At 48.9% G+C, this 18,736-nt stretch overlaps 1 protein-coding gene across 1 annotated transcript in view; it reads right to left on the bottom strand.

Moving 5' to 3' along the window:
• Positions 1–279: 279 nt before the first annotated feature.
• The window catches only part of LOC141058674 (uncharacterized), a 48,850-nt gene continuing 30,393 nt past the window's right edge, over positions 280–18,736 (bottom strand). Inside the window, exons 9-11 of the mRNA XM_073554859.1 lie at positions 6,852–6,979; positions 4,234–4,406; positions 280–1,126 (exon numbers count right to left, since the gene is read on the bottom strand). Of these exons, the coding sequence (XP_073410960.1) occupies positions 1,121–1,126; positions 4,234–4,406; positions 6,852–6,979 (307 nt within the window). The 3' untranslated portion in view covers positions 280–1,120. The remainder of the gene's footprint in view (positions 1,127–4,233; positions 4,407–6,851; positions 6,980–18,736) is intronic.

Raw genomic sequence — 18,736 nt, 5'->3', positions numbered from 1 at the left:
TCTGTGTGCATTATCTCTGTACTATGACCTCTCTGTGTGCATTATCTCTGTACTGTGACATCTCTGTGTGCATTATCTCTGTACTGTGACATCTCTGTGTGCATTATCTCTGTACTGTGACATCACTGTGTGCATTATCTCTGTACTGTGACATCACTGTGTGTATTATCCCTGTACTGTGACATCACTGTGTGTATTAAGAAAACCAAAATAATCTAAATGTTTGCATACTCAGAATGTTGTGCTGATTTTCTTCATTGTGTAGTAGGTGCGGGGGACATGAGCTGCTGAACCCTGATCCTATACTCAGATCTCTCCTGCTGACAAACGCAGTGGAAGTGATTATTGCGATTATTATTATTATTAATAACAATAATAAATGATTATTATTTTATACACTCACAGCATGTCCTCCCCCACGCTTCCACTAGATGGTGCCATCAGCTTGTATTACAAGTGCCCAAGTCCTGGCTTTGGATAGGACTGACATGGGACAATCACTCTCAGCCTCCATTCCTCACACCAATGTTACAGCAGCAGATGTGATGATATGGAGAGAATGTGCTGATAACCAGGTCCCAGTAATGACATGGTATCAGTCACAAAGCTGACAAGCTCCAATGCACAAGGTCACACGGAGCCTCACAGCAAGCACGGCCCATCACATATAAGATGGTCTGGAACTTTCCTACAGACTTTGGACCACATTTAATAATGCAGTGCAACAATTGTTACAATGTATCCAGGCCGGACAATCCTCTGTGAGAGAAACACACCAGCACCAGAAACTAAAGCTCACAGAGGATTTTCTGGTCTTTATACATAGCAACAACCCTTCAGCTGTGAGAGGTATTAGATCTGTACAGGTGTAAATAAGGTTTCCATTCACAGACAGTAAGCAGAGATTTACAAAATATTAAGAACTAGAGATACTAAGTCAAGTAGGAGATCTGAGAAGTTATCATTACACAATGATTATGCTTCATCTTCAAAACACACGGACACCAGCCCTTTATTGAGTGCGGGATGGCGGCGGAGGGGCGGGCCTGTTTAACATCATATTCCTTATGAAAATCACTGTGAGACTCAGGGAGGTCACTGACCAGAGGGGGCGCAATTCTTATACCTGCGGAACAAATGGATGAAAACAGTCAGTAAAGTGTCAGCCATTCTCTGATACATTGTATCATTGTAAAGTGACAGGGGGAAAATAGAAGAGGAGAGGAGAAGAAGAGGAGAGGAGAAGGAAAGAGAGGAGAGGAAAGCAGAGGAGAGGGAAAAAGGGAAAGGGGAGAGGGGAGAGGAGAAGACATAAGAGAAAGGGTAAGAGAGGAGAGGAGTGGAAAGAAGGGAAAGGGGAGAGGAAAGAAGAGGAAAGGAAAGAGTGGAGAGGAGAAGAAAGGAGAGGGAAAGAAGGGAAAGGGGAGATCAAATAAGAGGAAAGGAAAGAGTGGAGAGATATGAAGAGAAAGAGGAGAGGAAAGACAGGAGAGAGGAGAGGAAAGAAGGGGAGAGGAGAGGAAAGAATTGAAAGAAGAGGAGAGGGAAAAAGGGGAGAGGAGAGGAAAGAAGAGGAGGGGAAAAAGGGGAGAGGAGAGGAAAGAGGGGAGAGGGATGGAAAGAGGGGAACGGAGAGGAAAGAAGAGGAGAGGGATGGAAAGAGGGGAACGGAGAGGAAAGAAGAGGAGAGGGGAGAGGAAAGATCGGAAAGAAGGAAGAAGAGGATAGGAAAATAATTGAAAGATGGGAGAGGAAAGGAGGGAAAGAGGGGAGAGGAAAGAAAAGAAGAGTAGAGGAGATGAAAGAAGGGAAAGGGGAGAGGAAAGGAAACAATGGAAAGGGGGAAGATGAGAGGAGAGAAAAAAGGGGAAGAGAGGAAAGAAAAGAAGGTAAAGAGGGTAGAGGAGAGGAAAGAAGGAAAAGAGTGGAGTGGAGAAGAGGGGAGGAGAGAAGGGGAAGAGGGGAGAGGAGAGGAAAGAAGAGATGAAGAAAAAAGAAGTGAATAAAGAAGAGGAGAGGAAAGAATACAGGAAAAAAAGGAGGGAAAAAGGAGATGAGAGAGGAGGATAAGAGAGGAAAGAAGAGGCGATAAGAAGAAAGAAGAAGAGAAGAGAAAAGAAGAGAGGAAAGTAGGATAAGAGAGGAGAAACGTAATAGAAGATTAGAGCTGAGCATAGAAATATGAAAATGGAGAGGTGAGGTAAGCAGAGAAGAGTGTAAGAAGAGAGGAGAAAAGATAGTGAAGAGGAGAGATCTGTGTCTGTCTTTATACTGAACATACAAAATCCTCATCACTGAAATTTCAGCACCAAGGAGAAGTGGTGGCTGATGGAGGTCACCGGACGGAGACGTCACTGATCTGCAAATGGTGGAAACATGGAAAGTACATTTTTCACAACCTGCACCTCCAGCCTCAGCTGCTGTCACATAGGTTATTAAAGGTTGCCTAAAGAGAGTTCTGCCGCTGATTGTACAAATCATCAGGATCTACTGCCGGCAGCTCCTGTGTAATCACCGACCAATGACGTCCCCGATGTGCTTGATGGAGACAAGTACGGAGATGCTGCCGGCAGCTCCTGTGTGATCACCGACCAATGACGTCCCCGATGTGCTCGATGGAGACAAGTCCAGAGACGCTGCCAGCAGCTCCTGTGTGATCACTGACCAATGACGTCCCCGATGTGCTTGATGGAGACAAGTCCGGAGATGCTGCCGGCAGCTCCTGTGTGATCACTGACCAATGACGACCCCGATGTGCTTGATGGAGACAAGTCCAGAGATGCTGCCGGCAGCTCCTGTGTGATCACTGACCAATGACGTCCCCGATGTGCTTGATGGAGACAAGTCCAGAGATGCTGCCGGCAGCTCCTGTGTGATCACTGACCAATGACGACCCCGATGTGCTTGATGGAGACAAGTCCAGAGATGCTGCCGGCAGCTCCTGTGTGATCACTGACCAATGACGTCCCCGATGTGCTTGATGGAGACAAGTCCAGAGATGCTGCCGGCAGCTCCTGTGTGATCACCGACCAATGACGTCCCTGATGTGCTTGATGGAGACAAGTCCAGAGATGCTGCCGGCAGCTCCTGTGTGATCACTGACCAATGACGTCCCCGATGTGCTCGATGGAGACAAGTCCAGAGATGCTGCCGGCAGCTCCTGTGTGATCACTGACCAATGACGACCCCGATGTGCTTGATGGAGACAAGTCCAGAGATGCTGCCGGCAGCTCCTGTGTGATCACCGACCAATGACATCCCAGATGTGCTTGAGGCAGACAAGTCCAGAGATGCTGCCGGCAGCTCCTGTGTGATCACTGACCAATGACCTCCTCGATGTGCTCGATGGAGACAAGTCCAGAGATGCTGCCGGCAGCTCCTGTGTGATCACTGACCAATGACGTCCCCGATGTGTTTGATGGAGACAAGTCCGGAGACGCTTCAGCCACGAGAGCAGGTTTAGGCTACACAGGCGGCTCACATTAGTAAAAGGAACATGTGACCTGAAGATGTAGTCCTGAAAAAGAGGTCCTGGGACACTGAAGAAATCCATGGATCCATGACAAAATCAATGTAATGCAGAGCTGTTAGTTCTGCTGGAGTGAAGACTAGATGGCTCTGGCTACCAGTACCAGGCATTATGCCATACATAATAATCCCGGTAGAAGGACTGGTGTGATGTTCCTTCGTGAAGCATCATGTTGCCCACGTGGTCTCCAGACCAATCCCGGCTATCATTGCATCCAAGGCAAAAGTGGAGTCATGACTGAAGAGGACAGACCTCCATTCCCATCTTGCTCTGCACCATAATGGCCTGTGGGAGCGAGCGATGGTGTGAGGTCAATGGACTCCTGGAGTTGGACGTCCAGCTCGTAGCCCACTGTCATGCATACACCTCCTGATAGCATTAGGGAGGGCATAACGTCCAGTAGCCGGACCGCTCTGATCTCCAGGTGCTCGGCATTACACTGATTTGGTGGTGGAACCAGTGCTGCGGCTATTTCTCTAAAATGTCCCACGACCCTTTCAAACATGTCACCCCCAGGCCACATGTTCCTCGCCCTACTGTGAGCCTCATCCATGGCCTAAACCTCCTCCTGTGACTGCAGTGTCTCTGGACTTGTCTCTATCGAGGACATAAAGGATGTTATTGGTCTCCATCATCCACCACTTCTCCTGCACAGCAGATCACAACTAACAGAAGACATTCACTGTCTCTTAAATCCCTCTTACCCCATAGAAGAATTCCACCAGGCCCCATCCTCTTCCCCCGGTGCCCGTCCTGAAGGTGGCGATACATTCATGGGTGAACCCAATAGGCTTCAATGAAGAACTTAGAGAAGGAGTATAAACAAAGGGGCTGCTCTTGGGGTCCAAAGTCGCCGAAACGTCAAATCTCTGACCTCCTGGAGGAAGAGAAACTGGTGTATAAGATTGACAGCTGTGATTGCCCCGTACTGACACATCGCAGGTCACCGGCTGTGATTGCCCCGTACTGACACATCGCAGGTCACCGGCTGTGATTGCCCCGTACTGACACATCGCAGGTCACCGGCTGTGATTGCCCCGTACTGACACATCGCAGGGCACCGGCTGTGATTGCCCCGTACTGACACATCGCAGGGCACTGGCTGTGACTGCCCCGTACTGACACATCGCCGGGCACCGGCTGTGATTGCCCCTGACACATCGCCGGGCACTGGCTGTGATTGCCCCTGACACATCGCAGGGTACTGGCTGTGATTGCCCTGTACTGACACATCGCAGGGCACCGGCTGTGATTGCCCCTGACACATCGCAGGGCACTGGCTGTGATTGCCCCGTACTGACACATCGCAGGGCACCGGCTGTGATTGCCCCGTACTGACACATCGCAGGGGACCGGCAGTGATTGTCCCGTACTGACACATCGCAGGGCACCGGCTGTGATTGCCCCGTACTGACACATCGCAGGGCACCGGCTGTGATTGCCCCTGACACATCGCAGGGTACTGGCTGTGATTGCCCTGTACTGACACATCGCAGGGCACCGGCTGTGATTGCCCCTGACACATCGCAGGGCACTGGCTGTGATTGCCCCGTACTGACACATCGCAGGGCACTGGCTGTGATTGCCCAGTACTGACACATCGCAGGGGACCGGCAGTGATTGCCCCGTACTGACACATCGCAGGGCACCGGCTGTGATTGCCCCGTACTGACACATCGCAGGGCACCGGCTGTGATTGCCCCGTACTGACACATCACAGGGCACCGGCTGTGATTGCCCCGTACTGACACATCGCAGGACGCCGGCTGTGATTGCCCCGTACTGGCACATGGCAGGGCATCGGCTGTGATTGCCCCGTACTGACACATCGCAGGGCACCGGCTGTGATTGCCCCGTACTGACACATCGCAGGACGCCGGCTGTAATTGCCCCGTACTGACACATCGCAGGGCGCCGGCTGTGATTGCCCCGTACTGACACATCGCAGGGCACCGGCTGTGATTGCCCCGTACTGACACATCGCAGGGCACCGGCTGTGATTGCCCCGTACTGACACATCGCAGGGTGCCGGCTGTGATTGCCCCGTACTGACACATCGCAGGGCACCGGCTGTGATTGCGTCACACTGACACATTGCAGGGCACCGGCTGTGATTGCCCCGTACTGACACATTGCAGGGCACTGGCTGTGATTGCCCCGTACTGACACATCGCAGGGCATCGACTGTGATTGCCCCGTACTGACACATCGCAGGGCACCGGCTGTGATTGCGTCACACTGACACATTGCAGGGCACCGGCTGTGATTGCCCCGTACTGACACATCGCAGGGCACTGGCTGTGATTGCCCCGTACTGACACATCGCAGGGCAACGGCCCGTACTGACACATCGCAAGGCACTGGCTGTGATTGCCCCGTACTGACACATCGCAGGACGCCGGCTGTGATTGCTCCGTACTGGCACATCGCAGGGCACCGGCTGTGATTGCCCCATACTGACACATCGCAGGGCACCGGCTGTGATTGCCCCGTACTGACACATCGCAGGGCACCGGCTGTGATTGCCCCGTACTGACACATCGCAGGCCGCCGGCTGTAATTGCCCCGTACTGACACATCGCAGGGCACCGGCTGTGATTGCCCCGTGCTGACACATCGCAGGGCACCGGCTGTGAATGTCCCGTACTTGCACATCGCAGGGCACCGGCTGTGATTGCCCCGTACTGACACATCGCAGGGCACCGGCTGTGATTGCCCCGTGCTGACACATCGCAGGGCAACGGCCCGTACTGACACATCGCAAGGCACTGGCTGTGATTGCCCCGTACTGACACATCGCAGGACGCCGGCTGTGATTGCCCCGTACTGGCACATCGCAGGGCACCGGCTGTGATTGCCCCATACTGACACATCGCAGGGCACCGGCTGTGATTGCCCCGTACTGACACATCGCAGGGCACCGGCTGTGATTGCCCCGTACTGACACATCGCAGGGCGCCGGCTGTAATTGCCCCGTACTGACACATCGCAGGGCGCCGGCTGTGATTGCCCCGTACTGACACATCGCAGGGCACCGGCTGTAATTGCCCCGTACTGACACATCGCAGGGCGCCGGCTGTGATTGCCCCGTACTGACACATCGCAGGGCGCCGGCTGTGATTGCCCCGTGCTGACACATCGCAGGGCACCGGCTGTGATTGCCCCGTACTGACACATCGCAGGGCACCGACTGTGATTGCCCATACTGACACATCGCAGGGCACTGGCTGTGATTGCCCCGTACTGACACATCGCAGGGCACCGGCTGTGATTGCTCCGTACTGACACATCGCAGGGCACCGGCTGTGATAATTGAACTCACCGGCCGTGAATCGGACCTGGTAATTCTTCTTAATGTCGCGGTCCTCGGCCAGGTTACAGAGGTGAGCGTCAGACCATTCAATGCCCGCCTTCTCTCCACCAGGAAAAATCACGTAACCTAAGATAAAACTGAGACAAAATATCAACTGGAGCTTCAGGGGGCAGGAGTTACAATACAGGGGCAAGTATCACTACACGGGGGGCAAGTATCACAACACAAGGGAGCAAGTGTCACAACACAGAGGGACCGGGGACCGCCCCCCCCCCCCCGGGTGAGCATAATAAAACTTATTTTTCTTATCTTGCAGGTCGGGCCGGGGGCAGATATACGGCATTTTAGACTGCTGTAGATAATCCCTAAAAGGCAGCGGCCGCATCTTATAGAGGCCAAAACTGCTAACAGGTTCCCTTTAAAAAGATGAGAGCGGCCTGTAATTGACATCATAGGTAGACCACAACTATGAGAGACAAAATGAGGAAACAAATCCAGAAAATCACCTTGTCTGATTTGGTAAGATTTATTTTGCAAAATGTGGTGTAAAATAAATATTTGGTCATTAACATAAGTTCATCTCAATATTTTGTTATATATCCTTTGTTGGCAATGACAGTGGTCACACGTTTTCTATAATTCTTCACAAGGTTGGCACACACTGTTGGTGGTATGTTGGCCCATTCCTCCATGCAGATCTCTTCTAGAGCGGTCATGTTTTGGGCCTGTCGCTGGGCAAAACGGACTTTCAACTCCCTCCAAAGGTTTTCTATGGGGATGAAATCTGGAGACTGGCTAGGCCACTCCAGGACCTTCATATGCTTCTTACAAAACCACTCCTTAGTTGCCCTGGCGGTGTGCTTGGGATCATTATCATGCTGAAAGACCCATCCACCTTTCATCTTCAATGTCCTTGCTGATGGAAGGAGGTTTGCACTCAAAATCTCACGATACATGGCCCCATTCATTCTTTCATGTACACGGATCAGTTATCCTGGTCCCTTTGCAGAGAAACAGCCCCAAAGCATGAGGTTGCCACCCCCATGCCTTACAGTAGGTATGGTGTTCTTTGGATGCAACTCAGCATTCTGTCTCTTCCAAACACGACGAGTTTTGTTTCTACCAAACAGTTCTACTTTGGTTTCATCAGACCTTTGTCACAGTCCTGTCAGCGCCGGCGTGTAGTCACCGCGGGGCAAGGACTCACCCACACTGCAGAGGGGCCCGGGGTCAGACACGGCCGGAGAGTTCAAGCAAACAGGACCTGGAGAAGCTAAAGTCAATGAGCAGTGAAGGACCTACGGTCATGTGACCACAAGGGGGCGGGGTTTAGCGTCATGCTGTCAGATAGGCAAAATACTATACAGGAATACTTGAAGTCAGACAAACCGGGTCATACACAAAGATAACAATAAAGTACCAGGGATGAGACAGAACGGATAGTCGGGGACAGGCAGTGGTCAAAGCCAAACAGACATAGAAGGTACCAAGCAGAATCCAACAAGCAGTATCCAGAGAACAGACCGAGTCGTAAACCAAGTTATCAGGCAACCAGAACAGAGCACCAACACACTCAGGGGTCACCACACTATGCCAAGGGCGAAATCGTAACTGATGGGGGATGGGAGCTTCCAGAGGCTATAAGAAGCTTTCCCAGAACCAGGGAGAGGCCACAATCATAGCCCCAGGTGTGCAGGTAAGCCTGCACTGGGATCACAACCTTTTACCCCAGAAATGCCAGTCATCAGCTGTTATGATTGAGTCACCGTAGGAGGCAAAAAACAGAAATGCTAGCTAAGTCCAGAAAACCAGAGAAGTTGGCAGGTATCGGATTGCAGACCCCTGAACCTATCAACATAACTAGCAGTAGCCGTGGGGGGTTCCTACTATGCCCTAGACCCCTCGATCACAGCCGGAGAATTAAATAGGCCTAAAGAAAGAAAGGGGAAATCTAAACTGCCCCAGAGCAGACCCCAAAGCAATAGGCAGCCCCCAACATATAATGACGGTGAAGCAAGATGAAAATACTAACACAGACAGAAAGATAGACTGAGCAAAGGGGGCCCAAGCTAACTAGCCAGAAAAGGACAGGAAGGCTGCTGTCTGCAATCCGTGAAAACCCTATGAAAATAAGAGCCAACAGACTGACAGTGAAAAAGGCCCTGAAGACGCTAGGCTTCAAAAAGTTATGTCAGTACTCAGGAATATACTGAAGACAGAGCTACAGGCAAAAGGAGATTCAGCTCACCCCAGCAGGGAATGGCAGAATACAGAAAAGCAAGGAAAACAAAAACCAAAAGCTTAACAGGCAAAACAGAAAACTTAGCTTGAGAGGAGCAGGAATCAGACTGGTGTCCTAGAAGTCCACAGAGAAATCACCCGCAGGGTAGAAGGGCGTCGGCAGCCTTATATCCAGTCCGTGACTCCACTCAGCCAGTCATCCTCATTAGACTCAGGTGCCTGATAATCAGGCTCATTACCTTCCTTTACCAGAATAGGGAGTTCACCAGACCCCAGTGACGAAGGGGAAAATGAACTCACAACAGTACCTCCCCCTTGAGGAGGGGTCACCGAACCCTCAACCACGCCACCAGGGCGATCAGGGTGAGCCCGATGAAATGCACGCACCAATCTTTTGGCATGAATATCAGAGGCAGAAACCCAGGAATTATCCTCCTGACCATAACCCTTCCACTTAACCAAATACTGGAGTCTCCGTCTAGCCAGACGGGAATCCAGTATTTTCTCTACCTCATATTCCATGTTACCTTCAACCAATACAGGGTCTGGAGATGCCACCCCAGGAACAACTGGTTCAACAAACCTCTTAAACAAGGACTTTTGGAACACATTATGGATTTTAAATGTGACAGGAAGAGCCAAACGAAAAGAGACCGGATTAATAATCTCCAAAATCTTGTAAGGTCCAATAAATCTAGGCTTAAACTTAGGAGAAGCCACCTTCATAGCAATATTTTTTGATGATAACCACACCATATCACCAATCTTAAACTGGGGACCAATGGTCCTATGTCGATTGGAAAACCGCTGGGCCTTTTCCTGGGAGAGAGATAACTTATCCACCACTTGGTCCCAGATCTGGTGCATTCTCTCCACCACAGTGTCAACACCTGGGCAGGCAGAAGGCTCCACCTGCCCTGAAGAAAATCGAGGATGAAACCCAAAGTTACAAAAAAAAGGTGACATCAAAGTGGCAGAACTAGCTCTATTATTTAAAGCAAATTCGGCCAAGGGCAAAAATGAAACCCAATCATCCTGATCAGCGGAAATAAAACATCTCAAATACGACTCCAAGGTCTGGTTTGTTCTCTCTGTCTGCCCATTGGTCTGAGGGTGAAAAGCAGAGGAGAAGGACAACTGAATTCCCAGCTTGGAACAGAAAGTCCTCCAAAATCTAGACACAAACTGAACTCCTCTGTCAGATACAATGTTCTCAGGAATCCCATGTAAGCGAACCACCTGTTTCAAAAACAGGGGCACCAACTCAGAGGAAGATGGCAACTTAGGGAGTGGTACAAGATGAACCATCTTAGAGAACCTATCACAAATCACCCAAATAACAGTCATTCTTTGAGAGACCGGCATATCAGAGATGAAATCCATTGAAATATGGGTCCATGGCCTCCTGGGGACCGGCAAAGGCATCAACAACCCACTAGAGCGAGAACAAGATTTAGACCGGGAGCAAGTCCCACAGGACTGCACAAAATTCCTGACATCATGAGACAAGGTGGGCCACCAAAAAGAGCGACTCACCAGATCTCTAGTACCAAAAATACCTGGATGACCAGCCAATGCAGAGCAATGAACTTCAGACATCACTCTCTTCTTCCACTGGTCAGGAACATACAACTTTCCACTGGGACAACGCTCAGGTTTGTCCTCCTGGAACTCTTGCAGAGCAAGTCTCAAATCGGGCGAGATGGCAGAAAGAACTACCCCTTTGCCTAAGATGGTAGCAGGCTTGGTCACCACAGGAGAATCAGCAAAGAAACTCCTAGAGAGGGCGTCTGCCTTGACATTCTTAGTTCCAGGAAGAAAAGAGACCACAAAATCAAAACGTGTAAAAAACAAGGCCCACCTAGCCTGTCTAGGGTTCAAGCGTTTAGCCGACTCTAGGTAAATCAAATTCTTGTGGTCAGTGAGGACCACAACTTGATGTTTGGCTCCCTCCAACCAATGTCTCCACTCCTCAAATGCCCATTTCATGGCCAACAGTTCCTGATTCCCCACATCATAGTTACGTTCAGATGGAGAGAACTTTCGGGAAAAGAAAGCACAGGGATTCATTTTAGATGTTACAGGATCCTTTTGGGACAAAACAGCTCCTGCACCAATCTCAGAAGCATCCACCTCTACCTGGAACGGGAGTGAGACATCAGGTTGCCGCAAAACCTGGGACGAGGTAAATCTTCGCTTCAGCTCCTGAAAGGAAGCAACAGCCTCAGGAGACCAATTCAACACATCAGCACCCTTCTTAGTCAGATCAGTCAATGGCTTGGCAATACTAGAAAATTTTGCTATAAATTTCCGATAAAAATTAGCAAAACCCAAAAACTTCTGGAGGGCCTTCAAAGAAGTGGGCTGAACCCAATCATAAATGGCCTGTACCTTGGCCGGGTCCATTTCAATAGTTGACGGAGACAAAATAAATCCCAAAAATGAAATCCTCTGTACTCCAAAAAGGCATTTCGATCCTTTGACATACAGGGAATTCTCCCTCAAGATCCGGAACACAGTCCGAATATGTTCCACATGAGAATCCCAATCCCTGGAGAAGATCAAAATATCATCCAGATAGATAATCAAAAATTTATTGACAAAGTCTCGGAAAATATCGTTCATGAAGCACTGGAAGACAGAAGGGGCATTAGTGAGCCCAAAAGGCATCACCAGGTACTCAAAATGTCCCTCCGGAGTATTAAACGCCGTCTTCCATTCATCCCCCTGCTCAATGCGGATAAGATTATACGCCCCCCTGAGGTCAAGCTTGGTAAACCAGCAAGCACCTCTAACTCTAGAGAATAGATCCGAAATCAGGGGTAACGGATACTGATACAGTGGGGAAAAAAAGTATTTAGTCTGTCAGCAATAGTGCAAGTTCCACCACTTAAAAATATGAGAGGCGTCTGTAATTTACATCATAGGTAGACCTCAACTATGGGAGACAAACTGAGAAAAAAAAATCCAGAAAATCACATTGTCTGTTTTTTTTTTCATTTTATTTGCATATTATGGTGGAAAATAAGTATTTGGTCAGAAACAAGCAATCAAGATTTCTGGCTCTCACAGACCTGTAACTTCTTCTTTAAGAGTCTCCTCTTTCCTCCACTCATTACCTGTAGTAATGGCACCTGTTTAAACTTGTTATCAGTATAAAAAGACACCTGTGCACACCCTCAAACAGTCTGACTCCAAACTCCACTATGGTGAAGACCAAAGAGCTGTCAAAGGACACCAGAAACAAAATTGTAGCCCTGCACCAGGCTGGGAAGACTGAATCTGCAATAGCCAACCAGCTTGGAGTGAAGAAATCAACTGTGGGAGCAATAATTAGAAAATGGAAGACATACAAGACCACTGATAATCTCCCTCGATCTGGTGCTCCACGCAAAATCCCACCCCGTGGGGTCAGAATGATCACAAGAACGGTGAGCAAAAATCCCAGAACCACGCGGGGGGACCTAGTGAATGAACTGCAGAGAGCTGGGACCAATGTAACAAGGCCTACCATAAGTAACACACTACGCCACCATGGACTCAGATCCTGCAGTGCCAGACGTGTCCCACTGCTTAAGCCTGTACATGTCCGGGCCCGTCTGAAGTTTGCTAGAGAGCATTTGGATGATCCAGAGGAGTTTTGGGAGAATGTCCTATGGTCTGATGAAACCAAACTGGAACTGTTTGGTAGAAACACAACTTGTCGTGTTTGGAGGAAAAAGAATACTGAGTTGCATCCATCAAACACCATACCTACTGTAAAGCATGGTGGTGGAAACATCATGCTTTGGGGCTGTTTCTCTGCAAAGGGGCCAGGACGACTGATCCGGGTACATGAAAGAATGAATGGGGCCATGTATCGTGAGATTTTGAGTGCAAACCTCCTTCCATCAGCAAGGGCATTGAAGATGAAACGTGGCTGGGTCTTTCAACATGACAATGATCCAAAGCACACCGCCAGGGCAACGAAGGAGTGGCTTTGTAAGAAGCATTTCAAGGTCCTGGAGTGGCCTAGCCAGTCTCCAGATCTCAACCCTATAGAAAACCTTTGGAGGGAGTTGAAAGTCCGTGTTGCCAAGCGAAAAGCCAAAAACATCACTGCTCTAGAGGAGATCTGCATGGAGGAATGGGCCAACATACCAACAACAGTGTGTGGCAACCTTGTGAAGACTTACAGAAAACGTTTGACCTCTGTCATTGCCAACAAAGGATATATCACAAAGTATTGAGATGAAATTTTGTTTCTGACCAAATACTTATTTTCCACCATAATATGCAAATAAAATGAAAAAAAAAACAGACAATGTGATTTTCTGGATTTTTTTTTCTCAGTTTGTCTCCCATAGTTGAGGTCTACCTATGATGTAAATTACAGACGCCTCTCATCTTTTTAAGTGGTGGAACTTGCACTATTGCTGACTGACTAAATACTTTTTTTCCCCACTGTATTTAATAGTAATTTTATTGAGGGCACGATAATCAATACAAGGCCTTAAAGAACCATCCTTTTTGGCCACAAAAAAAAAAACGGCACCTAAGGGTGAAGAGGATGGTCTAATATGACCCTTCTCCAACGCCTCCTTAATATAGGACCGCATAGCCTCGTGCTCGGGTACAGATAAATTGAAGAGCCGACCCTTGGGAAATTTACACCCCGGGCTTAGTTCAATTGCACAGTCATAACTCCTATGAGGAGGCAAGGACGCAGACTCATTCTCACTAAATACATCATAAAAGTCCGCCAAATAGCCAGGAACATCATGCGACTGAGGAGAGGTGGAAAAAACCGGAGCCTCACTAAAGGCACACCGACAACCCCAACTCACCACAGACACAGATTTCCAATCCAAAACTGGATTATGAATTTGCAACCAGGGAAACCCCAGAACAACGGCATCATGCAGACCATGCAATACCAAAAATCTGCAATTTTCTTGATGGTCTGGGGCGACCCGCATGACCACCTGGGTCCAAAACTGAGGTTTATTTTTAACCAAAGGAGTAGCATCAATCCCCCTCAAAGGGATAGGCGTCTGCAGAGGTGTCATCGGAAATCCACAATGTTTAGCAATATGCAAGTCCATTAGGTTTAGCGCTGCTCCCGAATCCACAAAAGCCTTGGCGGAAAATGTGGACAGAGAGCAGATCAGAGTAATTGCCAGAAAGAACTTAGGTTGAACCAACCAACAGAAAACGTGTGTGCAAAGCGTTTCTCTCGTTTAGGACAAACAGAAATAATATGCGAGGCATCTCCACAGAAAAAACACAGCTTATTACGCCTTCTGAACTCCTGACGTTGCGCCTTAGACAAAACTCTATCACATTGCATAGGTTCAGACGTCTGTTCAACCGGTGGCAACACCTCTCGTGCAATCCTGCGTTCACGTAAACGCCGATCAACCTGAATGGCTAATGACATAGAATCGTCCAGACCAGAGGGAACAGGAAATCCCACCATAGTATCTTTTACGGCTTCTGACAAACCCTTCCGAAAGAGAGCAGCCAAGGCATTATCATTCCAGGTAGTAAGGACCGCCCACTTTCGGAACTTTTGACAGTACAACTCTGCAGAATCTCGACCCTGGTTCAATGCCAACAGGGTCTTTTCAGCCTGATCAATAGCATTAGGTTCGTCATACAACAACCCCAAAGCTTGAAAGAATGCGTTCACATTAGTCAGAATAGGTTCATCTGGTTTCAAAGAAAACGTCCAATCCTGGGGATCGCCACGCAGCAAAGAGATGACAATTTTAACCTGCTGCGCGGAGCTCCCTGACGAGTTAGGCTTCAAGGCAAAAAATAATTTACAATTATTTTTGAAACTCAAAAATTTAGATCGATCCCCAAAACATACATCAGGTGTAGGAATCTTTGGTTCAACAGCATGCGAACGAGCAAGGTAGGCGGAAATTCCCCGCACTTCCGCAGCGAGCTGCTCCACACGATCAGACAATTGCTTTATCTCCATTTAGAGAGAAAAAAAAAATTCCCCCTCCGGCCTCAGAGATATAGAGGAAAGAGTATACACACACTTTTTTTTTTTTTTAAACACAATTCTTTCCTGCTATTGAGTACCCTAGGATCTGCGGTATGGCGGGTGAATCTGTTATGATTGAGTCACCGTAGGAGGCAAAAAACAGAAATGCTATCTAAGTCCAGAAAACCAGAGAAGTTGGCAGCTATCGGATTGCAGACCCCTGAACCTATCAACACAACTAGCAGTAGCCGTGGGGGGTTCCTACGATGCCCTAGACCCCTCGATCACAGCCGGAGAATTAAATAGGCCTAAAGAAAGAAAGGGGAAATCTAAACTGCCCCAGAGCAGACCCCAAAGCAATAGGCAGCCCCCAACATATAATGACGGTGAAGCAAGATGTAAATACTAACACAGACAGAAAGATAGACTGAGCAAAGAGGGGCCCAAGCTAACTAGACAGAAAAGGACAGGAAGGCTGCTGTCTGCAATCCGTGAAAAACCCTATGAAAATAAGAGCCAACAGACTGACAGTGAAAAAGGCCCTGAAGACGCTAGGCTTCAAAAAGCTATGTCAGTACTCAGGAATATACTGAAGACAGAGCTACAGGCAAAAGGAGATTCAGCTCACCCCAGCAGGGAATGGCAGAATACAGAAAAGCAAGGAAAACAAAAAACAAAACCAAAAGCTTAACAGGCAAAACAGAAAACTTAGCTTGAGAGGAGCAGGAATCAGACTGGTGTCCTAGAAGTCCACAGAGAAATCACCCGCAGGGCAGAAGGGCGTCGGCAGCCTTATATCCAGTCCATGACTCCACTCAGCCAGTCATCCTCATTAGACTCAGGTGTCTGATAATCAGGCTCATTACCTTCCTTTACCAGAATAGGGAGTTCACCAGACCCCAGTGACGAAGGGGAAAATGAACTCACAACATCAGCACTGGTTCCAGACATTAACCCCACATGTGCGAGTCAAACCCATACTGAGATCATGACAGTACCCCCCTCTCAATGGGGGGCCTCTGGACCCCCAGGCTTGCCCGGGTACTTAGCATGGAGAGCCCGCACTAGGCGATCAGCATGCATCAACCGGGCCGGTACCCAGGATCTGTCTTCTGGACCATACCCCTTACAATGAACCAGGTACTGTACCGACCGCCGTACCAACCTGGAATCTACGATATGACCAACCTCGTACTCCACCTGCCCCTCGACCAAAACAGGAGGAGCAGCAGACTCGGAGTCCCCCTGGACTGTTTCAAAAGGTTTCTGTAGAGATTTGTGGAAGACGTTAGGGATCTTGAAAGAGGGTGGAAGGCACAGCCTGTACGCCACTGGATTGATTTTTTCCACAATCTTGTATGGGCCAGTGAATTTGGGCCCCAACTTGGCTGAAGGAACCTTCAACTTAATGTTTCGCGTGGAGAACCAAACCTTGTCTCCAACCTGAAACGTGGGCCCTGGTGTTCGTTTCCTGTCTGCAAAAAACTTATACCTGCCCTGATACCTAGATATACTCCGCTGGACTTCTACCCACGTATTCTGTAATCGCTGAACAGAGCCCTCAGCCCCGGGACACCCCGAGTCCAGACAAGAAAACTCACCAAAATGAGGACTGAACCCATAATTGATCAAAAAAGGAGTCATACCCGTGGATTGACTCACCTGACTATTGAAGGCAAATTCAGCCAATGGCAGTGCATCGCACCAGTCATTCTGTCTAGCAGAGGTTAGACACCTGAGGATCTGTTCCAGGGACTGGTTAGTGCGTTCCATCTGACCATTGCTCTCAGGATGGTATGCAGACGAAAAGGACAGAGACATCCCTAATTTTTTGCAGAAAGCACGCCAAAACTTAGCCACAAACTGCACACCATGATCAGACACCACATTCAGGGTGCAACTGGATCACATGCTGCACAAACAACCTGGACAATGTCTCAGCTGACGGTAGTGCGAACAGGGGTACAAAATGAGCCTGCTTAGAATACCTGTCCACCACTACCCATACCACCGTATTATCCTTAGATGGAGGGAGATTTGTAACAAAATCCATGGATAAGTGAGTCCATGGTCTTTCGGGCACTGCTGGCCGGCTATGAGAGCTTTTGGAACGAGCGCAGACCCCACAACCAGCAATTAATTTTTTGTTTGTCCGAACCAAGGGTAGGCCACCAAAAGATCCTAGCCACTGCCAGACGCGTGGCTGAAATACCAGGGTGAGCACTCAGCTTGGATTCGTGGAACTCTTGCAAGAGTTTCAGGCGAAGTTGCTCTGGGACAAACAACTTACCCCCCGGCTTGGCCGCCGGAGCCCGCGACTGGGCCCCCTGAATCTCCCGTTCCAATTCAGACGAGACCTCTGCTATCACAACCCTAGGGTGAAGAATGGAGGACGGTGGCTCGGGGAGAGACACCGGCTGAAAACTGCGCGATAAGGCGTCAGCCTTGACATTCTTAGACCCTGGACGAAATGTAATCGTAAACTGAAAACGGGAAAAAAAAAAAAGTGACCAACGGGCCTGTCTGGGCCTTAGTCTTTTAGCATACTCAATGTATGACAAATTTTTGTGATCCGTGATCACCGTAACCGGGTGACTGGCCCCCTCCAAAAAGTGCCTCCATTCTTCAAACGCCAATTTGACCGCAAGAAGCTCTCTATTGCCTACGTCGTAATTTCTTTCCGGAGCAGAGAACTTCTTGGAAAAGAAAGCACATGGCCTGAGGTTGGTTAGAGTGGCAGGCCCTTGGGACAACACCACCCCCACCTCGGAGGCGTCCACTTCCACGACGAATGGTTTGGACGGATCTGGCTGTACTAACATGGGAGCAGACATAAAGCTTCTTTTCAGGGTCGCAAAGGCCTCTTGCGAGCGAGGACCAATTTCTCACATCCGCACCTTTGCATGTTAGATCCGTGAGAGGTTTGACCACCTGTGAAAACCCCCGAATAAATTTGCGGTAATAATTGGCGAACCCCAAGAAGCGCTGAAGACCCTTAAGGTCTCGGGGTTGCACCCAATCCGCAATGGCCTGCACCTTCTTGGGGTCCATGCGAAAACCCTTACCGGATACAATTAATCCCAAAAAAGACAATTCTTGCACACAGGATACACATTTCTCCAATTTGGCATACAGATGATTTTCTCTCAGTCTTTGGAGAACAGTTCGTACATGTTCCAGATGAGAATGCCTGTCGGGAGAGTATATCAGAATATCGTCTAAGTAAATGACAACAAAACGACCAATGAGATCCGAGAATACCACGTTGATGAAATTCTGAAATATGGCTGGGGCATTGGTAAGACCAAACGGCATGACTAAATTTTCAAACAGTCCCTCGGTCGTGAGGAACGCGGTTTTCCATTCATCCCCCTCTGGGATCCTTATCAAATTATATGCCCCCCGAAGGTCCAGTTTGGAGAACCATTTTGCCCCTGAAAGTTGCTTACACAAATCGGGAATCAACGGAAGGGGGTACGTATTTTGTACAGTAATCTTGTTGAGCTCACGAAAATCGAGGCAGGGACGTAACCCGCCATCTTTTATCTTTACAAAAAAAAAACCCTGCCGCCACAGGTGAGACTGAGGGACGTATGTGTCCTTTCGCAGACATTCAGCAATGTACTCCTTCATGGCCAAGCGCTCAGAGCCAGATAAATTAAACAGACGGGCTTTA

The sequence above is a fragment of the Dendrobates tinctorius genome, unplaced genomic scaffold (genome assembly GCF_039654945.1).
Source record: "Dendrobates tinctorius isolate UK_male_01 unplaced genomic scaffold, ASM3965494v1 ptg000214l, whole genome shotgun sequence".
Classification (NCBI taxonomy): domain Eukaryota; kingdom Metazoa; phylum Chordata; class Amphibia; order Anura; family Dendrobatidae; genus Dendrobates; species Dendrobates tinctorius.
The sequence above is the reverse complement of the archived record's forward strand: the minus strand, read 5'-3'. Positions and strand labels throughout refer to the sequence as shown.